Source organism: Ambystoma mexicanum, chromosome 4q (assembly GCF_040938575.1).
Source record: "Ambystoma mexicanum isolate Mex_15411 chromosome 4q, UKY_AmexF1_1, whole genome shotgun sequence".
NCBI classification, from domain to species: domain Eukaryota; kingdom Metazoa; phylum Chordata; class Amphibia; order Caudata; family Ambystomatidae; genus Ambystoma; species Ambystoma mexicanum.
Window position 1 is genome coordinate 223,187,545 of NC_090928.1, and position 27,387 is coordinate 223,214,931.

General features: G+C 49.1%; 1 protein-coding gene across 1 annotated transcript in view; it reads left to right on the top strand.

Annotated features, from left to right (window-relative positions):
* CDC40 (cell division cycle 40) overlaps positions 1–27,387 on the top strand; it is a 1,027,131-nt gene that overhangs the window by 367,109 nt on the left and 632,635 nt on the right. The window contains exons 5-7 of the mRNA XM_069607756.1: positions 6,467–6,606; positions 6,712–6,808; positions 21,462–21,601. Coding sequence (XP_069463857.1) covers positions 6,467–6,606; positions 6,712–6,808; positions 21,462–21,601 — 377 coding nt within the window. The remainder of the gene's footprint in view (positions 1–6,466; positions 6,607–6,711; positions 6,809–21,461; positions 21,602–27,387) is intronic.

Sequence of the window (27,387 nt, forward strand, 5' to 3'; positions counted from 1 at the left end):
CCATGTGATTAACTTGAGTCTCGCTGCCATTGCATGAGTGGGTTCCTTGTGGTGGGGAGCGCCTCCCTCTCCTTCTGGGTTATATGCGTCGAATCATATGACACATGTTGCTCCGCTTGTGTAGGATGGGCAGGCCCTGCCTCCGGTCCAATGCCCAAACCAGTCCAACCATTGTTCATCTGAGATGGGACAGTCGAAACAATAACAACTTGGAAAAAGTAACTGTAACTAACGCACCCAGCTTCTGTCACCGGGGTGCAGTGCTCGGGCGCTCTCGCGCTGTCTGACCTAATCCGGGTCTCTGGCGCGAGTGGTTGCGTGCAGGCAACTGGCCTGCACTGGTCATCGGCGGGTCCGTGGTTTGTGTCCATGTGCAGGAGGTCAGGTGAGCCCTGCAGTCATTTAGCATTCTCACGTCGTAGTTTTGCTTCAGTGGTAGTGTAGCTTCGTTCTGATTTAAGGTACAATACAAGGGCCATGGGTGCCCTAGCTGAGATACCAAGCGGTCAACCTTGGCTGTTTTCATTATGTTTCTCAGGTGTGGGTTCTGTGGGGACCTCAGCCAAGTTATGTTCCATCCACATGGTAGCTGCTTCTGGTGACTCTAAGAATATCGCACGCCCTTTGTAGATTACCTTCAATCGTGAAGGGTACAGCAGCATGTATTTTAGGTTTAGTCTCCTCAACCTAGCCTTGATCGGGACGAAGGAATTCCTTGCTCTCTGCACCGATTGAGTATAGTCAGGGTATATGGTGATTTTTGAGTTGCCCCGCTCTATCTCTCCTCCCTCTCTCTCGAGAATTTCAGGATCACCTCGCGGTCACGGAAATTGAGGACCTTAGCGATAATGGGGCAGGGATAGGATCCAGGGGGGGGCCTCTTCTGAAGAGATCTGTGAGCCCTCTCTATGGCAAAACCCTGTGAGAGGTTTGCTGCCCCTATTTCCTGCTGTATTAAGGATTCCACATAGGTTGTCGGGTCCATGGTCTCTGTCCCCTCCGGTATACCTAGAATTCTGATATTATTTCGTCTGGCCCGACCCTCTGCTTCCTCAGACCTCGCCTCCAGGAAGCTCACTTTGCGTTTGAGGTCTGCAACCTCCGTCTTCAAAGCCGTCGTATCGTCTGAAATGTCCTTCTGGGAGGATTCAATGATGGTGACGCGCTCCGTTAGGTTACGGGCATCTTGCCGTATGAGCTGGATGTCGGCCTTAACCTCACCTATTTTCGTGTCGATGAATGTTCTCAGGGCTGCGATTGCCTCTAGCAGCTGGTTATGCCTGACCTCTTCTTCTGGGCCATCGTGAGTTGCTGAGCCTTTTGGGGTGGATTGGGCAGTGGGGTGAGGCTTGGCTGTTATGAAAGGGTCCAGAGTGGCGTTCTTGGCTTTGTTCCTTGCAGCGGCCATCTCTACTTTGCCTGGTCCCGTTAGATAATGCAACGTGTCTGTAGCTCCCCCTCAGAGGAGTAGCGTGTGTGGGCTCTCAGTTTGTCTCGGCCCAGTGTACGACAGTACAGTTCTGCCACTCACAGTGATGGTCTGGACCCTAGGGCATGGTGGCGCCTTGTGACAGTGGCATAAGCAGCGTTTAGGTCCGTGGCCATGCCCCTTCTGCGGTGATCTATGATGCTGAGGGGCCTCCTTGGGGGCTCTTGAAATGACACTGTCCAAGCGGTGTGTTGCACGGTCGGAGCACTGGGGGGGGCTCCGTAGCGTGGGTCCGCGGTGTCCGATTGATTGATTTGTCCTCTATGGGGTGGCCGTACTCCTTGACGGCGGTGGGCTCTCTTGGCAGGCAGAAAGCATTGATAATGGAACCTATGCGAGCACCAGGGAAGGATTTCGCCACATTAGTTCTATTGCGTGCAGGGGAGACGTGGTTGGGGGAACCTGAATGTGCCCACTACATGAGGGTATTGTCCTGGGGTCGTGGCAATGGGCAGATGGCTGGCTACCTCGGCCTCTCCAATGTAGGAGGCTCTGTGGCAGGGAACGGCTGCTCGGCTCCCCGATTCTCAACTGACTGTCCGTGAGTGCCGTGGATGGGCTCCGATGTTCTGGTGCTGTGGCGATGGGTAAATGGCCGGCGACCCGGCCCCGTCGGTAAAGGGGGCTCTGTGTCGGGGAGCGGATGCTCGGCTCCCCGATGCCAAAGTGACCGTCTGGGACTCCGGTGTTATGGTGTTGTGGCGATAGGCAGCTAGTCGACGACCACGAGCACCGCCGATGGAGGAGGCTCTGTTTCGGGGAGCGGCTCCCCGATGTTGAGGTGGCTGTCGGGTAGTGGGGTGAGTGGTCTCGGTGGGGTCCGCCACAATCCGTTCCCGCACCGCCTCCTTGGCGTGGAGTGGCGTCTCCCCCCAACAGGCACACCGGGCTCGTGGATCGGGGGGGCACTCACCAGGTGCATCAATCGAGTGCTGTCTCCCGGGTATGGATCAGCGCCGTTCCTCAGCGTGCGGGCGGTGGGCTTGTGTGCTCCCGACGAGATGGTCCCCAGGTGCTGTCGGTCCAGTTACCTCGGTGTGTGCCAGCCGCCCACTGGCTCTTCTCTGCGCGGCAGCGTCGGCCCTCGGCCGTTATCCAGGGCGCTCGGGCCGTGGGGGAGGGGCGCCCCCCGGTTCCGAATGGCGTTCTTGTGGGCTCTAGCGGCCGGCCCGTGGGTTCGCCTTGTGCCCCCCAGAAGGGAACATCCGCAGGAGGCACGCGGGGCCAGCCCGGCTCTGGAGTCGCTGGCTCCCGGCACCGATATGTGCCTCGGGTCCGTCAGCGCAAAGCGGCCGCCATCTTGTGCGCCTCGCACGGGGAGGAGGGGGAGCCGGGCCGGGTCGCGGCAGAGGCTTCTCGGGCTCCGATTTTTGTCGGGGTAGGGAGGAAAGCACGGCTCCTTGCCTCGGTCGCTGGCGGATCGTAGTGTGGATGATGTATATGGGCTAGAAGCACCCGGAAAAGGATCGGACTGCTGTGGCTTAGCCGGAGCTCAGGGAGCCTGCGTCCTCACTCCTCGGACATCAGGCCACGCCCCCCATCACTGACACCTACACCCGTGCTTCCTCCAGGCAAACCCTCACCGACATCCTCTGTCGTTCCCTTGCCAGACCTATAGACTCTTCATATGTTCTGTGTTTCTCTTCTTCTCCCATTAATGGTGGCACCCGGTGGGAGGTCCTTCTGGCCTCCTTCCACTCCTCTAAGGTCATCATTAATATTTACCTGAATGGTACCGTTTTGGTCCAAGGCCTTCTCCTCTTTGATGGATGCTTCCCGCACCTCATCAATTTCCTTTCTTCTCCTGCTGTTCCTCTCTCTCTTCTTCAGCTTCCTTGCCTCCCCCATCTGCCTCCTCCATCGCTACCTTGCCTTCTCCTCCTTACTCTTCTGCCCCCCCCCCCCCCCAAGGCATCTTCTACAGCTCTGCAGGGCATACCTCTGATTTGTACCCCTCCCCGGAAGTCTTTCAAGGACGGCAACCTTCTCCATATTGCCACTCTAAACTCTCGCTCAGCTGTCAAACACTCCTCTGACATCTGCCGCCTCCTTGAAGAACTCGACCTCAATGCCCTCGGTCTCACTGAGACATTGTTCACGGCCAGCTCTTTCACAAGCTTTGACACTCTCCTCCCTGACTGCTCCAAGATCTTCTGTGCCCACTCCGAATCGTTCCGGAGGGGGTGTAGCCCTGATCTTCCCTGAGTGGATTCCTGCCTCTGTCATTCCTACGCAGGCCTACTCCTCTTTCGAAAGCCTCCTCTGCAGGCTCTCTCTCTCTCTCCTATCCATTTGCTTACTGTTACCATCTATCGGCCACGTGGTCAGATCTCCTCCTTCCTCTCTGAGTGGGCGGACCTCTCCTCTTCCCTCTTGGTCTCGACCACTCAACTCCTCCTTCTTGGAGACTTCAACATCCACCTGGATGCTTCCTTTCCCTCCTCTGGACTCTTACACGACCTCTGCAACTCTCGCTCACTCTCAATCCTCCCCTCTGGCCCGACTCACTCTGCAGGGCACACTCTGGAAGTTCTCATCTCTACAGACCTTCCCTTTTCTATCCCTCTCACCACTCCTCTCTCCTGGAGTGATCACTTTCTCCTTTCCTCCCAGCTCACTCTCTCCACCCCACAGGCCAAGCCAACTCCAGCGCTTCCACCTACCTTCTCGGTTTTCCGGCCCATGAAGCGTGTCATTTGAGGCTTTCGCCGCCACTTTCTCATCCCCCTCCCCTTTGGTTGACTCGAACCCTGCAGAGCACTTTCTATGCTCCATTCTGCTATATCCGATACGTTTGACGTTCTTGCCCCTGTCATGAGGATCCGCTTGAAGCCCAAACCCAAGTGCAACTCCTGGTACGACTCAGACCTCATCACCCTTAAACGCAAGTGCTGGTTGGCTAAGAGGAAATGGCGTGCTTCCGGTACATCCTCCGACAAACTGGCCTGCTGCCTGCTCCAAAGACAATACCGGCTTTCTGTCTGCACCAAGAAGAGAACCCCATCCACGCCCGCGTCTCTGCGGCATCGAACAACTCGGACGACCTCTTTAAAATCTTCTGCAGTCTCTACCTCTACTGTCCCCTCCCTGGCCCTCTGCATGGCTCTGGCTTCTCATTTCATCTCTAAAACTCAGGACATCCTGGCCTCTCGCTCTTCCTCTCTCTACTCTTCCTCTCGCCCTTCTTAGGCCACCTCTGCTCCCACCTTCTCTGCCTTTCCCCTGTTCTCCCCAGACAAGGTTTCTAGACCAGTCCGATCTATGAAAGTCTCGTCAAAACAGGTTCACCCCGGTTCCTCCAAAACCATCAAGGACCACATTGACACTGTGGCACCTGCTCTGGTTGACTTCTGCAACTACTCCTTCGCCCCTGGAGTCCCCCTCAAACCTCCACCCCCCCCCCCCCTTGAAGCACTCCCTTGGGCACCCTCTTAAGAAACCCTGTGCTGACCTGTCCTGCCCGGCTAACTATCGCACAATCTCCAGAACGTCTTTCCTGGGAAAACTCTTGGAAAAGCTGTCAATCTCCCAGCTTAATAGTCGCACTGAATCTGTTGGTTGTCTCCACGACCATCAGTCTGGCTTCACAGCTGCCAGAAGCACGGAAACTGCTCTCCTGAACATCCGTTAAGACCTGCTCTTAAACCTTGATTCCAACACCCCCGTGTCCTCATCTTACTTGATCTCTCGTCTGCCTTTGACACGGTCAACCATGCCATCCTGCTCAACAGTCTCTGTTATAAACTCTGTATCACTGATCAGACCCTTACTTGGCCGACTACTTTCCTTTGACAGACCCTCCCTGGTCCAACTTGAGTCCTACCTCTCATCTATCTCTATCTCTACCTCTGGTGTTCCCCAGGGGCCTAACTTCTCTACCTGGCTGTTCAGCCAATACTTGGCACTTCTTGCCCGCCGCATGCCGCTCTCTGCCCCAACTTTCAGTGAAATGCAGATGACACTCTGCTCATATTCAGGCTCCCTACAGCCACCTCTTCTCCTCTCTCATCTCTGACTGCCTGCTGTCCAGGAGTGGTGTGCCGCCAATGATCTCTGCCTTAATACCAGTAATGCTGGTAAGACTGAGATTCTCCTCATCAGCACACCTGCTCCCTCCTGTCCTGTCACTGGCCGGCCTCTCTTGGCCCTCTTCCTGCTCCCACCTGTTAGGCTAAAAACCTCAGGGTCATCTTCGACTCCACACTCTCCTTCTCTCCTCCCATCTCTGACGTCTCTAAGAAGTCGCACTAGCAGCTGCACCTCCTCAGAGGTATTCTTCCTTTCCTCTCCTTCCCCCAGAAGCTTGCCATCTCCAGAGCTCTGGTTCTCTAAGCTGGACTACTCCAACAGCCTCTTTCTAAATCTGTCTGCCTCTATTCTCTGCCCCCTGCAACTCATCCACTGCGAGCCGTGTCCTTGGCCTCAAGCCCAGGACTGAAATCTCTGCACTGGCTCCCAGTGGCTGAGAGTATTAGGTTCAAAACCCTCTGCATTGTCCACAAGGCCTTCTGGGGTATGGGGCCTAGGGCCTCAATACATTGAACTCTCTCTTCCTAAATATATTCCTTCTCGAGCTCTTCGAACATCCGCCTCCAACTCCCTCAGGGTCTGTCGCTTCTCCATGCCACAAGTTGGGGGTAGATCTTGAAGACCCCAATGTTCAAATTACCCTTTCCTTTTACAGTTTCAATTTTACAATAGACCATTAAGATTGTAGGGTCTCTGGGAAAGTTAGTTAAGATATTTTCCCATTCCCCCTGACCTGATTCCCCCCTCAGGTGATCCTCTCAGTGACCACCCCCAGAGTCAGGATCAGGAAGCGTCTGCCTTTCCCTGGCCACCTGAGAAGGGTCCCAGGCCAGGTTTTCTGGGGGAAATCATCTCTGATTCATCATATACTGCCTGCATGGAAGTTTTACGAAGTCAAAGTAAACCGCCCTAAACTAATTTCCAAAACCAAATTGTTCTTTCGCACAGGCTTAACTGTATTTGAATCTGGTGTTAAGAAAACCGAGAAGAGAAGGAAACTGAAAGGAAGCGATCCATCCTGCATTGATGGTTTTTTAGGACCATGGGCTAAATATGTTGATGAAAAAGATGTGGCTAAACCCTCAGAGGTAGGTGGTTATTAAATTACATATGCAAGTGTTCATGTATAATTCGGTACAGATCTAAAGCAATGTGGTGTAGGGTAATAGAGTGGTTCTTTTTTATTTTTGTAGGAGCAGCAAAAGGAGCTAGATGAAATCACAGCAAAGAGACAGAAGAAAGGCAAACATGAGGAGGAAAAACCTGCAGATGAGAAGACCATTTTACACGGTAATAGCATTGCATTTTTAGGTTTCTCCTTTGAAACATACACTTACAAAAGAGTTGCTAATGATGTGAAGCAGTTGGCACAACATATACTTATTCCCTCTTCCACATGAGAGCTTGGTTTATTGGTGTTAGTTTTAAAAGGAAAGGTTTAAAAGGTATTCTGAGATTCTCACTATTGGTGGAAAAGAAAATGACGGTACATTATTCTAGGGGACGACACCTGTACTGGTGAACTATTGTTACAGGAAAGTGCAATGTCCTACACCTTTGACCAGCTGCTAAATCTAGACATGTGGTTTCTGGGGTGTTAGCTTTCAACCACATGTACATCTCCTCTTGTACATTGTGATCAGGAAAAGGGTCAGGATCAACACTACTATAGATCACTATGAAAGCAAATCGCGTTGGTTTTATTGGCAACTGGGAAGGTGGATTTCTTCTGCGTTTCATTAATGATGTCACTATGTGTCTACATCACCATGTGGGAATGGGCATTTCAGTACACCTTTGTCCTATTGGATATCCCTTAAAGCCTGCAGAAATATTCTAGTTGATTTTTCTTTGTATATGAACTATATGAAACAAAGCACTTATAATGCATTTGTGCTCCTCAGTGAGGAATAACCTCACAGAAGGATTTTGATATTTTTGGCGTTTGACAAAACTACCTTTTGAACCCATGACTACAACAATCTAGAACCTGTTACTTGGAAGGGTGCTTATTTGTGACTGTTACATGCTGACTGGGTACCAGTATTCTTGGGTATTGAATCATAGATGCCTTTTAACAAAGATAAATTGATCCTCAGAACAATACGCCAACCTTTCTCTTACTTAGACCGTCACAGTTCCAGGGTAGAATATGCATTTGGCAAGAAAATAGCTCCGATATGTTGCTTTTACTGTTTCAAGATCTCTATCCAAGCCCTGCTTCTACTGAAGGGAATGCTCCATAATTCTCTTCATTGGAAAATACTCACCAATGTCCAATCCATCAGTCATTGGTGTGAAATTCTTGGCAGTTATTGGTGTCACTTCTGAGGTCAACATTATCAGCTGATTTCAGTCCCAATGAATGACTCTACTGGCGGTCTCTTTATCCCTGTATAATTTCCTGCATTTGATAGACTGGGATTTAATAAGATGTGCCTAAAATCAATAACATGATATGTACTGTTTGTTCTTTGAAGTTCCCTCCCTTTGCTGCCATCCACCCCTTATAATCATCGTTGAACACCATTTCTAATTAATTCGGCAAAGTGAGCTGTAAAAACCTGAGGTTGGATGCCTGCAAGGGTGAAGGGTGGAATTGGTTCATGTAGATTGAACTAAAATGCTCTTTTGCTTCAAGGCGTTTTTTTTTTTTCTTTTTTAAATGGAATTGTATTGGTTTTATAAGCAAAGTCAAAAGTCAAATAACTTGAATCTGTCCGAAGGGACATCCCTTATGATAAAGAACTTGACATTGTAACAAACCTTTACAACCACAATCCCCCCTCTTTCCCTTCCCCAAACCCCCACCCCTTAGGAACAGATCTTTCAATCCAATACCAAAGTCGCAGCTTGATATAGCACCGCCTGAGGGTTTCAAGGGCGCACGATCCATCATAGCAATCAGTTAAGCCATTATTCATCCCTCGTTTAAACGGGCTGAGCCGAGCCCCGCATTCTGAGTCTTCTACTCCCACCACCCTCACCCAAAGGTATTACAGAATTGTTGCCACTCCAATTCCACCCCCCCCTTTCATGTAACGCTGCAGTGATCTTTTCCATCAGATACACGTCTCTTTAAGTACTGACCTACTCTTTCAATGTAGGAAGGGTTGCCCTTTTCCAGTATCTGGCTTGGTTTGATGAGCAGCCAGTAGAAGGAAGTGTGCCAATCGGGGAAGAGCACACCATCTATCCGCCGTTTCTCCAGACCAAAGAGTATCAGCATGGGGTCAAGCCCCAGTTCCCCCCCCGACCCCCTCCTGCCTCCTTAATCCACCCCAAAACCTCAGACCAGTACATCTGCACCCTAGGGCAGTCCCACCACATATGCCAATACTCTGCAAGGCTACCACACCCGTGCCAACATTGGGGGTTCACTGTGGGACACATCTTAGATAACCGCCTTGGGTAATACTGCCACCGATGTAATAGTTCCACGCCATGAAGTTTATATTGGCAGGAGATCGATGTCTTAAAAGCTCTCCGACACATCTGTTGCCAGAGATGCTTGTCTAATTCTGCACCCAGGTCCCTTTCCCATTTGTGACGCAGCCCCAGCACTGCCCTTTTCTTAGTGTCTAGCAGAGCCCCATAAAGACGTGAGATCAGGCCCCCATCTCCCTTTGCCCGTCTAGGACTCTCTCCACTAGTGTGATATCTGTCTGAATCACTTCCCTCCACTTCTCCACAGTAAAAATGCCCTTCAACCTAAGATAGAGTAGCACCGGGAGTTTGCCTATATTCAAGGCTTCTTCCAGTTCTTGGATACTCACAAATTCCCCACTCCTCCACAGTTGCCCCCCACTCTGGTGAGCCCACCCTCAAACTATTCCTGATACCTTGAGACCTGGTATAGTATCTCTCAAAGGGGTGCCCATGTATGACTCATCGGTGAGGGCCACCTGGTAATCCCATCCCTCCTGCCCCCCATACTCAACACTTCCCAGTGGACTCCAAGGAAGGGATGTTCACGAATTCCACATATTCTCCTTGGAAGCCTCCCCTTCTGGACCCAGAGCCATTCGCCAATGTCACCGGAAGCATATGTTGGTTCTCCAGGAACACCCATTGTTTCTCCGGATCTTCCCTCAAATGTGGGACTGTTGCCCTAAGCTGCTCTTCTCTATAATATAATATCAAGTCTGGGAGCCCCATACCTCCTCGATCTTTTGGTAGTATTAACGTTTCGCATCCCACCCTGGGTTTCTGATTTTGCCATAGGAAGCGCAGGATTTGTGACTTAGCTTCTCTCAGGCGCGCCTCTGGGGCACGGACCGGTAGCATCTGGAAAAGGTATAGGACTCTCGGGAGGAGATTGATCTTTATTGCATTGAGCTTCCACATCCACGAGAGCTGTCCCTTACCTCAGGTTGCCATTTCCGAAAATACTTTTTCAAACAGTGGGGGTAGGTTCGGGGGGGTAGGTGGAGCGTAGTTGGCTTCTCCCAGGTCCTCCCCTGTCGTAACAATATTGATACCCAGATTTCGGATGCTTGTTAATCTGTTTAAAATCACATGCTGTGCCTATAGTCAGACATCCAGTGGTAACCACAGATTATTGCATCTGGTCTTTCGAGAATCGAAAGGGGACGTCGATATGGGCGTGCCTGTAACACTATCCCTAACGTGACATGTAGTGTGCCCAAAATCCCTCACGGTTCGAGGTCCCTCGGATTGTTTTTTTCCGCCCAGCTATCTGGTCGCCCTAATGCGGGGCTCTTCATAAAACATTGCGTTATGGTTATATTTCTCGACCTTTGGTCGTTTATTCTCATTGTCGCTCCCTTTGACGGCTGATTCCTGTGACACCGCCGAAGACTACTGACGATGGAATTTTGATGGCTGTTGATCTGGTCGGCGCTGCCAACCACGTGGCCAGGCCTTCTGGCCGGCCCTTACAGTAGAGAGAGTGGGGTCTGGGTGGTCATATTCTTTTCAAGAATGCCTTTCCTTTTCCCCTATTTGTTCCCTTGGGTTTGTCGTTGCTAGCACGATCCTGCGCTATGGACAGGACTCCATTTAGATTTTGTCCTTCATGTAAGGCGAAATACCTGTGGAAAGAAGCACCGTCGGGGCAGCAATTGTCTTCCCCTCGACCACAACGAGGTGGCCTGTACGGCCTGTAAACTCCTACAGCCTAAGACTCTAAAGGAGCGCCATTTGAAGCGGTGGGCGTCCCAAGGGATGTTGCAGGCCAAAAGAAATTCCCCCGCCGCCACAGCCGCCGAGTATGATGAAGGGTTTTGCGATGACCAAGGCCCCACTTCAGAGGCCATTGACCTTAGCGTGGAAAGTTCTCGTTCCGCAGCAACCATCCCCGGCCCGATAGGCACGAGGTGAGTGCTGCTATGGGGACGATACATCCCGGCGACAGGGACGTACGTGATTCCCACACTAAGCACACAACCCAGGTTTCTGCTTCGGAGGTCCATTCGAAGCATTCCAAAGCGCCATCGGGCACGTCAGATACTCCGGCGGTGCCCGCTGATCCTCATGATCGGCAGCCCACCCCACAACCGCAACAGCGGCATGCGTAAGGGCAATCTAAAAGTAAGGGTGCTAGCACCGAATAACACATGGCTGTCGAGAAGCTTCAGAAGAAGGCTCCGACACCGCTTAAGGCCCTTGTGGCAGTGAAATCCACAGGCTCAACCGTCGCACCTCCCTGAAACCCTGAGCATCAGCGATAGTATCGCAAGGATCGTTTCGGTGGATAAACAAAAGGAACAGTCGAAACAAACGTCAAAACAGAAAGAACGGCCGAAAGACGCGTCTAGAGACACGTCACTACGCCCGGAGCCCTGAAAAGAGTACTCTAAGAACCCTTTGTCTTTGTCCAAGACTTTACAAGAAAAATCTCGATGTTCTGATGACGAAATTCATCAAGAAGATCCCTTTCCTCCCCTGGACTCCTCTGGTTCATCACCATGGACCAGGGAGAAGTTTGAGGGTGCATGAACAGACTGGATAAGTTTGTTGAGTTTTCAGAGAGGATTGCTCCCAAGAGGCCTTGTGAGGAACTTCCTTTTATGCCCATAAAGCTTACTTCAGAGGACCTTTGAGTATTGAACAGAATGTTTTTGACCTTACAGATGACGAAGTGCCTATTAATACCTACATACAATATGATCCGTTTGGGGACCCTATTGATGATCCTGCTGATCCCATGGATAATTGGGAAGACAGCCATCCGGTTGATGATCAACCTTGGGCATCCCCTACTCCTACCCCGGACCCTGATGCTCTGTGTATGGACTCCCCTCCTACCACTCCAATCAGTCAGGCCTCACCTGTGGATGATCAAATGGCGTTTAACGCCATCTTAAAGAAGGCGGCTGAACATTTTCAAATCGCCACACAGGAGGCTGTGCAGGATTCAGATTTTGTAGAGGACATACTGAAGGAAAAGCCTCCTGCCAGTCAGTCCATTCCCTTACTGAACTCTATCAAGAGACGTCTGGTGCCTTCATTGTTAACACCAGCTCAGAGCAGGGCGGATATTCCCAGGGTAGAAAAGTTGTTTCGCCCTTCTACTGACCCCCCCCTTATATTAAAGGGCATGCCACTCCAGATTCCCTGGTAGTTACGACTACGAGAAAGAGGGCAGGTGTCCCCCTGTCTACAGGTGAAGCTCCACTTGATAAAGAAGGCAAAAAGTTGTATGAACTGGGGGAAAAAGGATTACAACTGCTGCTGCATTCTCCACCCGAATAGCCAACACCACTCTGTTGGCTAACTACTCAGACTTACAGTGGAATTTGCTGCAAGAGGGCCTTCAAGAGGTCCCCGAACCAATGCAGGCTTAACTGCTCGCGATTGTATCGGAGGGCAAACAAATCAACCACAACATTCTGAAGAACACTTCGGACACTGCTGAAACAGCGGGGACCTTGGCCCAGGGTACACTACTAAAACGGCACGCTTGGTTGAGGAACTCTGGTTTTAAGCCTGAAACTCAAGCAGCCTTAATAAACAAGCCGATTGAAGAGACCAACTTGTTTGGCAAGGCCGTGGACTAAGTGCTTCAGACAGCTAGAAAGGAACATGAAACTCTCAAGACCTTAAACCAGATTACTCGAAGACCTTCACAACAGAGAGGGGGCGGCTCTCGTCGTTCCTTTCGTGGGCAATCTCGCTCCCCTCAGAACCATTATGTTTCAGGAAACGACTGGTCTTCAGGACAGGGATCCAACACCACCACCACGTATCCACCTAGAGGACAAAGCCGTGGGAAGGCTAGAGGCCGGAATTCCACCCCCAGAGGCTCCCTGGCCTTGGGTCAGAAATGACGCTCAGATCCAGATCCCCTCCCTGGTTGGGGGGACGTCTAACATCATGCCTTCATGCATGGGATGGGATAACAGACCAGTGGGTGCTCAAGACCGTCGCCTACGGGTACTGCATAGAATTGTGCCGACATCCTCAATTCAGACCGCCAAAATCAAGAAGCCTGATGCCGGAACAGCTATGCATCCTGCTGCAAGAGGTCGAGATCCTGCAGGAAAAGGTCTCCATAGAAGTCGTCCTTCTACAGGTAAACAAGGGTTTTATTCAGTGTACTTCCTTGTGCCCAAAAAGGATCTCACCGTGCGCCCTGTGCTAGACTTGCCCCCATCGAACACATTTGTAAAACCTCAAATGTTTCGCATGGTGACGTTGCAGGAGGTAATCCCTCTGCTGAAACAGGGGAATTACATGGCAACACTGGATATGAAAGATGCATACTTTTCATATTTCAATGTTGCCGGCACACAGAAAATACCGAAGGTTCATGATGGAGAACAAGCACTATCAATTCAGCACCAAGGGTGTTTACGAAGGTACTGGCAGTGGCAGCAGCGCACTTTCGCAGAGAATCTGTTCCGGTTTACCCTTAACTCGACGACTAGTTCATAACAGGGGATTCCCACAGAACATGCCTGTTGAACACCCAAAAGACGATAGAGCTCCTATTCAGCCTGGCATTCTCCATCAACGAGAAGAAATCCTGCCTAGACCCCAGTCAGATCAAACAGTTCCTAGGGGCTCTAATTCAGACAGAAGACGGCCTCCCTCGTCTTCCCCTCTAACGAGAGGGTTCAAAACATGCTGTTTCAGATCCCTCAATATGTAGCTGGTCGAGAGGTGACGGTACGCAAAGCCATGTGACTGTTAGGAATGATGAGTCCTGCATTTATTTTTAGTTCCTCACGCACGTCTGCGCATGCGTCCTATGCAAGAGTGGCTCAACAGCCAGTGGTGTCAGGCCAGCGGACAATGGGAAGATCTGGTAGTTGTCTCGCCAGCCCTCGTGCTCTCTCTCTCTGCAGTGGTGGTTGAGGGAAAACCTCTTGAAGGGGGAAGACCTTCACCACCCCCGCAGTAGAAGCCACTCTCACGACTGACTCATCTTTCACGGGGTCGGGGGGGCTCATCTGCTTCAGCAGACGCCGCACGGCGTGTGGTCCCCAGAAGTAGCATCCAACCACATACATCTGTTGGAGCTGTTAGCTGTTTTCAAAGCACTGAAAGCCTTTGACAGTTACAGGGGATGACAGTCCTGATACTCAGACAGCACCACGGCCATGTATTACTTGAACAAGCAAGGGGGCACACACTCTGCAGGGTTATCCAAGCTGTCCCAAAACATTTGGAAGTGGGCTCTCAAACACAGGATGTTCCTTTTGTCTCAACACGTTCCAGGGGAACTCAATCTTCTAGCGGACGTGCTCAGCAGAGACTTCCCACTGCCCGTAGAGTACGAATGGCGACTACACAAAGACATTGTCTCCAACGTTTTCGCACAATGGGGTTTCCCAGAGATCGACCTGTTTGCAAATCTGGAGAACGCTCAATGCCAGGATTACGCCTCTAGGTACCCTCAGAACCGATCCTAGGGGAACGGTCTCTGAATAACATGGCCAGGGAAATTTGCCTGCAAACCCTGAATTTAGCGGCTTGGCTCCTGAGATCATAGAGTTTGGGCAACTACAACTCCCTCAGAGATGCATGGACATACTTAGCGAGGCGAGAAAACCTAACGCCAGATATTGCTACTCCAGTAAATGGAAGCGGTTTGTTATCTGGTGCAATTCCAAGGGCGTCAATCCTATTGACTGCTCTCCTACTCATATTTATTGTACCTGACGCACCTACTAGACTCGGGCCTGGTTTTTAATTCCTTAAAGGTTCACTTGGCTGCTCTTGGAGCCTACACTACGTCACAACAGAAGGTGTTGTGGTGGAAAATACCAGTTATTAAGGCTTTCATGGAAGGGGTTAAAAGGATTCACACCCCATTTCTAACCCAGCTCCCGGATGGGACCTAAATGTGGTTTTGGCTAGACTTATGGGGTCTCCCTTTGAGCCTATGCATAAGGCAAGTCTCTAGGATCTTACCTATAAAACAGCCTTCCTAGTGGCTATCACTTCTATAAGGAGAGTTGGTGAACTGCAGGCCCTTTCAGTTCTAGACCCTTTCGTTACAGTTCACAGCGATAAGGTGGATCTGCGCACTCCCCCTCCATTTGCGCATACATTTATTTAAAAGTTCCATGTGAACAATCAATAGAACTGCCTACTTTCTTCCAGAATCCCGCTAACTTGGCCGAAAGAAGCCTACACACATTAGATGTGCGCAGGGCAGTCATGTTTTACCTGGAAAGAACTAGACCACTGAGGAAAACAAACCAATTTTGTGTTTAAGTGGCAGCTGGTAGAGAAGGGGATCCTGTCTCTAAATCAGCCATCTCAAGGTGTATTGTCAAATGCATCACACTCTGTTACACTCTTGCCAAGAGAGAACTGCTCTTCAAGCCTAGAAGACATTCTACTCAAGGCACTGGGGCTTCCATAGCTTTCATTGCAAATGTTCCCCTAGAGTCTATTTGCAAAGCGGCAACCTGGAGTTCTGTACTCACCTTTACAAAACACTATTGCCTAGACACTCATTCTAGGTCTGATTCTCAGGTGGGACAAGCAGTATTAAGACCCCTTTTCACTACTGTTCCTTCTCACAACCCACCTCCAACTCCGGGTACTGCTCGCTAGTCTATGCACAGCATGTTATTCTAAGCAGATTAACAAGCATCAGAAGACATGCATTACTCACCGTAATAGCATTTCTGATGATTGTATCTGCTTAGATCCACATGCGCCCACCCTTCCTCCCCACTCGGGTGGAAGGAACATAGACGTCTTACTACTTTCTCTTTTATGTACTCACTCATGATAGTCATTGGGCTCCCTCATGGCAGAAAAATAGAATCAGAGGGACCTCGACGCGTGAGGGATTTTGGGTACACTGCACGTCACGTTAGGCATAGTGTTACAGGTACGCCCATGTCAATGTCCCCTTTCGATTCTCTGCAATTACCACTGGATGTCGACTATATGCACAGCATGGAAATCTAAGCAAATACAATTATCAGAAATGATATTACGGTGAGAAATGCATGTCATCTGATATTATCAGGCTGTATCTGCAGCCCCAATTGCCCAAGCACATCCGTCCATCTGGGGTCCCCCAAAGTGATCAGGAAAATCACTGATTTCTCCTTGTTGACTTAAAACCCTGAAAACTGCCTGTATTCTGCTATGATCGCTAGTGCTGCGGTGACCGAACCGGTGGGGTTCACCAGGTGTAACAGCACATCGTCCACATAAAGTCCCAGCTTGAATTCCCTCGTACCCACTCTAATGCCCTCAACCGTCAGGGCCCTCCTTAGCCTCTCGGCTAGCACTTCCATTATTAGGGTAAATAGGAGCAGTGAAAGGGGGCACCCCTGCCTCGCCCCCCTCTGCAGATTGAATGTTCTTGACAACCTAGTGTTTACCGTCACGTTCGCCGCCGGAGCTGCGTAAAGCGCCTGTATCCCCTCATTATCCGGTCCACTAGCCCAAATTTCTGTAAAACCCCCTTCAACAACCTCCAGTCCACCTGATCGTAAGCCTTGTCTGCATTTAGGGCTGCCTGCACACGGTTCCCCTCCCTCCTCGCTGCAGCATCCATCAAAAGTAATGTTTTACGTAAGGTGTCCGTGCCCTGCCTACCGTGAATGAATCCGACCTGATCTGTGTGGACTAGTTTGGGCATAAGGTTTTCCATACGCCTGGCTATTATTCTAGTGAAAATCTTCGCATCAACATTAAGTAGGGAGATGGGACGGTACGGCTTGCAGCTTTCTGGACCTCTCCCCTCTTTTGGAATCACTGTGATTGGAGCCTTCCCAAACGATGGTGGGGCCTTCCCTGTATCCAGGATATGGTTAAACAACTGGGTCATGTACTGTGTTAAGGACCCTGCAAAGCTTTTGTAAAACCCCACTGTATGCCCATCTTCCCCGGGAGCCTTACCCAGCTTCATTCCAGATATTGCCCTCAGATCCTCTTCCTGGGTGATCAACTTCTCCATTCCGACCCTGTCCCCCGTCCAATATACTCAGAAGTGGCACTCCCCCCAGATATCTAAGTCCTCATCCAACTCCTCCCCCTCTTGCCCGTAGAGCCGTACGTAGAAGGTGGTGAATTCCTGGGCCACCTCTCCAGCCAAGAAATTAAGTTTTCCCTCTGAGTCGCTGACCTCAGATACCCACCTCTCTGCCCGCTGACCCCTCAATCTAGCCGCCAGCAGGGCATCTGCCTTATCCTCTTTCTCATAGTACCTTTGTTTCAAGAATTGCAGGCTGGCGATCACCTTCCCCATCTCCAGGTCCCGCAGCTCCTGCCTCTTCTCCCTCACGAACACCTGCTTTCATGCTGCCATCTCCTCTTCTTTGCCCTCCACTATCTCAAGCTTCTGGATCTCGCCCCTCAGTTGCTCCACCTGCAACGTCCTGATTCTCTTTTTCGCCGCCCCTTCTCTAATAATGCGGCCCCTCCATGTCTCCTTTGCTGCGTCCCAAGTCATGCCTGGCTCCACCCCCTGTGTCGGTCCGGCTCAAGAACTCTTCTATCGCCTCTCGCATTTCTTTTGCAAAGCACACATCCTGCAGTAGGTGAACGTTACAACGCCATAATGATTCCAGAGGCCTTAATCCCGTCAGTACAATTCCCATGATCACGATGTTGTGTTCTGACATACTGACTGGGGAATGTTCATTAAAGGTGACCCTACTAGCATTTCTCTGTTTAAGGAACCAGTAATCAATCGGAGTTTGTGTCCCATGGACTGGGGAGAAGGTGTAACTCCTCTCTATTCATACATCCACCAAACCCTGATCCTGCATGTACCCCAAGATTCCCCCCTCCTTTCGCCCTGTCTCGACTCCCACTGTTTCATGCCCCCCCCCACCCGGGATCCATTTCTCGATCCGCCCACATATTAAAATCCCCCACCCCCCCCAGTCGTAATAAGCCTTCTGCCCGGGTTCAGTATCTCTCCCATGGCTTCCCGCAGAAACTGCATCTGCCCAGTGTTTGGGCCATACACCACCACCACAATAGTTAGCTGCACCCCCTCCAGTAAACCGTAACCAGCAGTGCTCTCCCATCCTCCCTTTTCCAAACCACGGTGTGCAAAAGCCTCACTCTTCGATTAAGTATGATACCTGCCCCCCCCCCACCCCTTTCTTAGCCAGTCCCGAGGTCCAGAACGTCTGTCCAACCCGAGCCCCTGGGATATCTCTTACCTCCCCCTGAAGGAACCACGACTCCTGCTCCATTAACACTTCCAGGTCTCTGTTCTGCAGTTCCTTCCCCAGTAATGAACACTTGGTAGGGGAGTTCAGACCCTTAACATTCAGAGTCCCCATCCTAATAGCTTCAGCCCGGCCCAAACCTTCAACTCTCATCATTTGGATGAGCATCACCCTGTCCCCATCCCACCTTCAATCACATTACGGTATTCTCCAGAATCGCCTGTTCCTCGAACCCCTCCCCTGCAACTCCTCTTAACCCCCCTTTGCCCCTCCCTCCCACCAGAGGTTGGTCTCCTTTCCAAGACGCCCACCATGTGATGGGCCACCAGGGGTAAGTGCTTGCCCAGCCCGTCTTTCAAAATATCACCACCTCTCCCCCCCCCATACTTCTTCACATTCAGACACACAGCCTTGTATAACTTCACAACTATGTTGTTCTTTTTTCACATCAGGAGTCCCCAAAGTTCTTCTGTGGAGGTGTGTTGAGCTTTTTACATTTTCTGCCACCCAGCATCTTCTGTTTGACAATCTGCGGGCCCTCTGGCCCACGCTGTTCCGTTGATGCCTCTGCTGTCCCCTTTCGACCTTCATTGGAGTCCTCTGCTTTGAGCACCTGGAGAACCTGATGTGCCTCCTGTCCACTTGTTATTCTGTAGTCTGCTTCTCCCTTCTTGAAAGACAGCGCAAATGAGAAGGACCTTCGCTACCTTATGCCCTTGTCAGTCAACCATTGTGTGAGGGGGCGACAGTGATCGTGTCTCCTTCATATTGGAAACTCCCCAACTGCTTAGCTTTCTCCAGGACCTCCATTTTCTTCCGGTATCTTAGGAAGCGGCAGAGGCGTAGACAGGGTAGGGCCTGAGGGGCAAGGCCCACCAACATCTGTAAATGCCCACTCAGCAGTGCTTTGTGGGCATTTACAGATGTTAATGTCACTGCAGTGGGCTCAACTAGATTAGCTTCAGGCCCACTATCGATCTCGGGCCCTTTCCTCCTCCTCCTCCACCTCCTCTATGCGCCCTTTCCAGCTGTTCTCCCCCCCCCCCCCCTTCCAGGGCGAACAGCTGGTTAATCAGTCCTTTCACCTTCCTCCTGACCTCCACTGCGGACTCTCCTTTCTGTTCTCTGACTCCCAGGATGTATAAGTTATTCCGGCGTTCCTATTTTCCAGGTCGTCGAGTTTCAGGATAGTTTCTTCCTCCCGCATTTCCAGGTCCGTCAGGCGCGCCTCATGTTTCATGCCCAGGTCTACCTGCGAGTGGTTGTTATCCATCCCTACCATCTTGTCCTCCAGCTTATCTACCCTACCCTTTAAGTCGCATATGGAATCTTGAATGTCCGTCCTGATCGCCTTTATTTCCTTGAGTATGTCTTTAATGTCATCTCTAGTGAGGGCTGGAGCTGGTGTTCCTCCCCCCTCCGCCATCGCTGCCTGGATTAGGTGGCTCCCCTCGCCGCCGTCAACCGGGCCTATCCGGAATCGTTGGAGCGACTGCATTCCTGCTCGTGCCGCGGCCCACTGTGACCCAGTTGGCTCTGACTCTCTTCCAGCGCGGCCTCTAGGTGCTGCGTTCACTGTGCCCCACTTTTCGGGTCCCAAACATCACTCCGGGGATCTATGATCTTGCATGCCCTCCTGTTCTCTGTAGTGTGTGCCTTGCCCCTGAGCTACAGGCTTCTCTGGTTCTATGCAGCTTTTCTGCGGGTCAAGTTGCAGGACATCGCTACCGCACCCTGATCCACTGTTATGTGGAGTCTACTTGTCCCAGGCCTGTTTTGCCCTGCTGCTGTGAGTGGAGCCCCACCTTTCAGTGTGATTAAAGGCTGGACTCGGCCGTGTGCAAGGCTTCGTGACCCCTCACTGCTTACTGCCCTCTCTTCCACTCTGCACTTTACTGTATGTTTATTCCTTCAAGGCCCTTGTCTCACCTCCTCTATTACTGATTTGCCGACTAACTGGCATAGTCCTGGGATAAGCTACTACCGCCACTGCTGCTGCAGTATGGAACCAGCCCAATGTATTCTTAATGCATGTATCGGCAACACGAACCGTCTTCCCGCCTCCCCCTTAGATTTCAAGTGCTTGTTCGGCTGCTTATCGGTGCTCCATAACTGAATGACCTAATCAATACACTTCTCTTGGCTGTGTCAACGCGGGGGGAGCCGCACAAGCTTCAATGTAACAGTGCTCACTCAGACGGAGTTTGGATTTCACACAGTCATCTCTGTCCGCGCCCCCCCCCCCCCCTCCCTCGTGGTTTCCTAGACGGCTTTTAAAGCATCAATATTGTCAATTTGAATCTTCATGACTAAATTCACAGAAATAAATGCACTTTAGTTTGCTTTATTGGTTCTAGAGCATTTCTTCCAGTTTGAGACCTGTACAAGCATTATAAATGTGTAAAATCACTTGTGTTCACACCTTTATATTAGCACTACTTATTGGGTTCGGGTGTCTTTTTCTAATAAATGAATACAGGATGCAGTTTCATGGTTTCGTAAGTAGCAGGACAACTACCACTTATTGATGGGATTGCATGCCGTTCTCTGAGTCAAACAGCATTGTTATGGAATGTGTCCTAAATGCAACAATATCTGAGCCCTTTGGTTGGAAGAGCTGCATTATTTGGCATGGAAGTTAGATGGGGCAGCCCCCGATCTCCTCTACAGTACATGTAATAATCCTAGTGTGGTGATTGAAATACTAGCACTGATGGCCTGTTCGTCAGAGCATTCAGCCCTCCATTTATTCATGGTGCTTTTGAAAAATACTCGCTGGTGAGGTCCCGTAAAACAATACAATGCAGAGTGTTACCCATTTTATGTAGATCTTGGTTATTATTTTTGACACGCCAGATTGTCATAGCCTTTTTTTTTTCTTTGATATAAAGTTCATCCCTGACCTTTAGGGCTAGTATAGGATGGCACTGACCTGTTAGACAATATAATTAAAATACCAAGAAGAATCCCAAAAGAAATTTCATTTTCCTTTAATTCACAATGTGGTTATATTAAGAAAAGGCAGTCACACAGGGGCACGGATGGGGTGGTGTTCAAACACAGTTAGGATGCATGCTGAGCAGTCGAAAAGCAGAGCTTCAGGGTTATAGGTAGTTATAGGGTAATCTCATGAGCACATGTTTGTATGCAGTTTGCAGAAATGCTGCTCTTGCTTTGTAGGTTTTGAGGAATAGTGGGTTAAGTTTCTGTTGGTACCTTTCATGCACCCTTTACATACATTATTAGACAAAACCTTTCAGCAGAATTGACATTTATAATATGCAGCCCTTTTAGTTAACCATGATTTTTTGATTGTTTTCTAGTCAAAGAAATGTACGATTACCAGGGTAGATCTTACCTTCATATTCCACAAGATGTTGGAGTTAACCTGCGATCTTCAGAGGCTCCTGACAAGTGCTACCTTCCGAAGAAACAAATTTATGTATGGTCTGGGCACACAAAGGTATGGATTTCTTAGCTTAGTAAAGCTACTCACTTTAAGATTTGACACTACATTTATACAGTGATTTACTCCCGCTCTGCAAATTAAGCTAACCCTAAATGTGAGATTGTTAAGAGTGCGTTCAGCCTGAACAGCTGTTGCGAGCTACCTTGGTGCTGTTTTATGGGAGGTCGCTGCACTGATATTGTGCTATTTGTTTGCTGCATGTGGAGCTTGGGACATTGCGGCAGCCCAATGTCATAAATAGATTCCCTGACAAAATACCAGACTTCCACTTTTGCGCTCCAAATATAAATGTTATTTTATTGATTGCACAGTTTATTCAATACTTTGTTTCTTAGTTGTGAGGGTTATAAGGTTCACCCTCTACCTTCTCGGAAAAGTTCACCCTCTACCTTCTCGGTAAAGTTCACCCTCTACACGTGTTTCACCTTGCTTGTGTTGGCAAGGATCTTCAGGAGGGATTTATAACATATAGTTATGCTAGTTCGAGCTAAAGAGAAAAGGGAACAGAAAGAAAAAAGCAGCAAATCAGTGCTTTGTAGAGCAGATCGTCATCAGGTTCGCCCTATTCTTGTTTTTTTAGGGTACCTACTTACATATATTGGGATTTCCTTGTTAGTGCTATCTTCTGATATTAAATCAATTTCCTTGATCGTCTCGTTTTTTAAAACAAATTCGTTGTCTATATCCGAAGTTTTCTGAACAATCTGGAAGTGTTGCTTGGTCTTAGATCATTTTAGCGGTCGCTTTCGAGGGTGTGCATCGGATACGATTGTCCTAAATGTGAGATTGTTTTGTTAATTAGCTTTTATAATTCACTAGTCACCACTATAATGGTGTAGCATTGCTGAGGCTTGTCTGGTTGATGGTGTATTATGCTCCCTCCTGACTTTAGATAAGCAGACTCTGGTCTGAGGAGCAACGATGTTAAAGAAGTAAAAGTGCTGAGTGGAAAAGTTAAATAATGGAAGATTAATACATATAAACAACCCGTTGGAAGGTTTCACTGGCAAGAGAGGGTGTATGATAGTGGTATTAGGGATGTGGCTAATGTCTGGACATTGTGAAGGTAGTTGCTAGTATGTTGATTTAGTCCTTTTTTACTAATGGCTGTTATGGACTATGTTCTCAAGCGTTTCTTTAAAGTGTGGATGCATAACTTCCCAAAAAATGTTATCCTCCCTTCCGGAAACAAAAAGCATTATCTTGTAGTGCCAAGTCGATGGTCCAGAATCAAGAGTAGGCCGTATAACGGTCAATGTGGGCAGCCACAAAGGGGAAGAGGGAAGCAGTAGAAGGGAAAATCTGGATCATCCAAGCATCACATCTGGTATGGTAATGTTTGTTTATAAAGTGCCTATACACAGGCATGTGTTTCAGAGTGCTTAAGGAGGGTGGGAACATGGGGCAAAACAACAATCGCTCCGAGCCTCTGAAATTCTGAGACAATAATAGTATGCACAGGCAGAGTAAGTGAATATTAATATATTTAACAGTTGAGACACAGCAAATAGGCCTGACAACGATTATGCAGTTTTACCAAGTGCAATTAAGGGGTGAAGACAAGGGAGAACAGACAGACAATCTTCAGGCACGTGCATTTGGATCGTGCAAGTGCACAGATGGTAGGGAGGACCAAGTGCATCCGGTCGGTGAAGACTGTGGTAAGTGCAGAGAGAGCCACTCTCTTGGGTTATTTCTCAAGTGCAGTGAGGGTGGGTTGGGTGCAGGGCCCCGAGATAAGTGCAAGAGGACTGGCAGGGGTGCCCGGGGCCTATGAGACTGAGGTACACCCGACGGCCAATCGGCAAGCTATAAGGAGGAGGAGGAGGGAGAAAGAGAAGGGAGCTAGGTTAGCAGGGTAGAGGGAGAGAGAAGGGAGAGAAGAGGAAAGGCTTGAGGAGTTTCCGGAACTTAAGAAGATCAGGCTCAAGACGGAGGGCAGCAGGGAGGCTATTCCAGAGGGAGGCACCTGCTAAGGATGAGGATCTACCTCCAAATCTCTGCTTGGAAGTTGTTCAGGTGATGTTAAGGTGAAGCGTAACAAGCTGCTTTCTTTGCAGGATTCCATAAGTATGCATACTAATTCTGTCAATCTGAAGATTTTCCAAAATAAGAACAATATTAGAAAGTGGTGTAATTTGATAGGGAAGACTTCAAACTGCACTCAAAAGTATACAGTGCCTAGCAAAATGATCATGAACGTCCTTTTAATATAACATGCATCACTTAATGGTAAGTACAAATTATATTCCATACTTCTGAGATATGAGATGAAAATGACCCAAAGGGAAATTATCATGTACAACAAGCAATCCATATTAATTAATTAGACAAAAAATGTCATGTAAGGATAGGCTAATTCCAAAATTCTGTTAATCGAAATGAGCTTTGGAATGAGCCAAGTATGCTAGGCAGGAAATTATCTTGTGTAGGAGATGAACAAATGTTCTAAGTGTAACAGGCAGCACGTAGTGGTATGAAAACCGTTTGTTAATACAAAGTAAAGAGAGATGCAAGTACATTTCTTATATATTAGGTGAAGCTGGGTAGACTTAAAATTATCGTGTGCAAAGGATAGAAATAGTGTTGGCAAATGTCCTCAATTGGAGATGAGTGAAGACTGGTCACTTAGCAAGACTAGACTGAAGAAAATAGTATAAATATTAGTCTGTGAGGAAGAGTCCTTTAGATTGAATCTTCGTAATGGGTAGGCGACACAAGATTGATCTAGGTACACTCCATTTTAATATAATCAATATGCGAATAAAGCTTCGGTGCTAACAGGTAAAGGCAGAGTGTCAATGTTTCTTTTTCCAATAAGGAGGAACAAAAAAGTGAAGTGGCAGGATGATCTCTACCTTAGGTAAGTGTCTTCTGTTTTCAGTAGTTAATTAGGAAGCATATTACTATGCATTCTGCTTTCTGTAAAAGGAGAAACGGTGAAGGAGAGAGATTTTAATAACTTCAATTGTTGTCCTTATGTTCAGCTAGCAAGGCTTTCATTTTAGTCTTGTATACGTTAAGGCACCAAAAGTGTTAAAGTTGAGCTCTGAGCAACTTACCGAAATTACCACCATGCAACACAGACGTAGAGAAGAGTATTAGGCTTTTGTAATGTAACATTTATACTGAAATTGCAATTGAACAAGGAAAAGCAGACAAGGAATGCATGAAAACCAATTGAAAATGCAGAGTTCTTGAAGGAATAATCTGTGTATAGTGAAGGCAAGTGTCCCCAACCAACACGATCCTCCCCGCAATGAGAGACAATGATGGACTCTCCCAGGATGGGAATAAGGCCAAGACAAAGTGCGGGTGAGCGTAAATGGGAGTTTATCAATCAGAATAGGGTATGCAAAGAACTCTGCAAACTCCGAGAGCGCTCTGTCTGACAATAGCAAAGACAGGCGTATATATTTACAAAAAACGTCATCAGAACCTACATACTATAGGGGGCACAAGTTCAGTGGGATTGGGTGGCGACGACTAGCTATAGGTGCTGCTGTGATGTGGTTGGCCTTGGCTGGAGGACGTCACTGGTCAGCCTCGTGGGTTTGGCCGGGCCTGGCGGGTCAGCTGGGTTCATCCGGGCGGTTTTGTTGTGCCACTGTGGCCAGTGTCAGAGATGAATGTCTTTTCCTGACTTCTTTGCCCTAGTCCATGCACACCGCAGTCATTCAGTCATTTGCAATATTATCTTCTTTAGTAAATCTTCCAATAGGTTACTCTACAGGTTAATGCAACGCAGGAGGAATGCACCTCGAGAGGGGTTTGATGGCGATTCATCAGTACATGGTTACCAGTGTCCTGTTGACCGGGTACCATAGGTCGAGGGGTTGGGTCTCAGGGCATGGGACAGGCGGTACATGTCATCCTGTCTTGTTAGAAGTCGTTATGAATGTGTTGCTGTAATGTTGCCATAATATTGGGTGTCTTAATTTTACAGGGGCCATTAACCTAAGGTGATCCGGTGGGTCGTGGGGTTTAAGAAAGGGCGCCTCTGGATTTGTGGTTTCATGCTGAGGTTTACTGCTGGGTTGTAAATAATACAGGTGGCGGGCCGTGGCCTTGGGTGCTGCAGAGGGAACTACAAATCTTTGAAACGGCTCCAGCCGAGTTGGGGGAGGTGGAGCCGCGCGGCACGGGCCTCTGCTTTCTCGTCTGGCAGGCTTCGCTGGGAGGGAGGGGGAATGGCCTTGCATATGCTCACAAAGGTATCTTCCTCGTGCGTTGCCGATTTTAGGGGAATGTATCATAAACATTCAAATAATATACAATACTAATTGAGTCATTCCAAAGCTCACATTTTACCATTGCTAATGCCTCTCAAATATAGCCAGTCCGAGCACATTACTTGTACACTATGTTTTAACAGCTACAACATTTTGTTATATGCTTATACATTTGCAGTAAGTGAGGTTGGTGGAGCGCATAGAAATGACTCGCCACTACAAGTGACGGTAGTGGCACATAAGGGGCTTGGACATACACACATGAAGGGTGCATTTTCGTGCACCCTTTACATGAGCCCTCAATATGGTTGCATTTGTCTTTCTTTGCACTCTAGCAGCATTAGTTCGGTTATGGCGCGGGACCATGGGGTGTAATCTTTTCAATGACACACATAACAAATAAGCCCCCCCCCTACCCCCCCGGGACGCTTTTACTATTTGTACATAACTGCAGTGGTGTGGGTGCTTCATTCCTAATGCCATATGAACACGCATTCTGCCATATCTGTACAGTTTACAGGTTTTTTAGTCAAAGAGGTTTGTGGAGAGAATGCTTCCATCGCAGGTAGTTTTGTCATTAGTGTTTGGGAACTTTTGCTTTTATCAAAGGGCCATTTTACAGTTCTCTTTCCACACAGGCTCTGCTGGCCGGGTCATGCTGGGAGCAGCGATACACTGCGGAAGGTGAAATGTTACAGTGTTGGTATCTTACACTAGCTCATGTCCGTCTTGTTCGTGGGAACGGGCTCACAGCGGATCTGCCAGGGAGCTGCGGCCACAGGGATAATTGAAACTCTCCAAAGGTGGGGGCCGCGCTGCGGTGCGCCGGGCTCACACCATCTTTATTAGACAAAATGGTTTCTGAGGCCTGGCTAAATTCAACAGGTTAGGGCAATGTCTTCAGCAGGTGAGCCATCCACCACCTGGGCCCTGGTGGTAGGGAGGGGACACCTGACGAGCCATGGCCCTCACCGGGGGAGGGGATGTAGGCGAGGGGGGTCTTTTGGACCAATCCTCCCCTACATTTCCCCCCTTTCGTTACTTAAGTAACAGATTCTTTAAATCCTCCAATCTCCTGCACTCTTCCTCGTCAATTTGTCATCCCATGCAGGTGTGCCTTTTATGGGCATCCACGCTCTGCACACCCCCCTCAAGCTCTCACCTCTCCTAGCATATTCATCTGGGGTACAAGTCAGGTATATACATCCGCACCCTGCTTCCAAGTCTACCCATACCTCCTCGTACCATTCTAGTATGCGGGGCTCTTTAATAGTTGTATGCCACAATTTATCTACTATATCCTTGTCGTGATACCTAGGCACTAGCTGATATCTCGGTGTGTCATCTGTTCCTGTTTGTACCTGTACTTCATGCATAGCTTGTATTGTACCGCGGGTGTTGCCCATTGTCACCATCATCATTGCACCATGCGGTACTGCGTTAGCACAACATCGAAGACCCACCTGGCACAGGCAAAAAATAAAGAGGAGGAACACCACAGCCGGCATCAAAAATTTCAGTCATTCCCAGCCACGATGGAACCCAGGA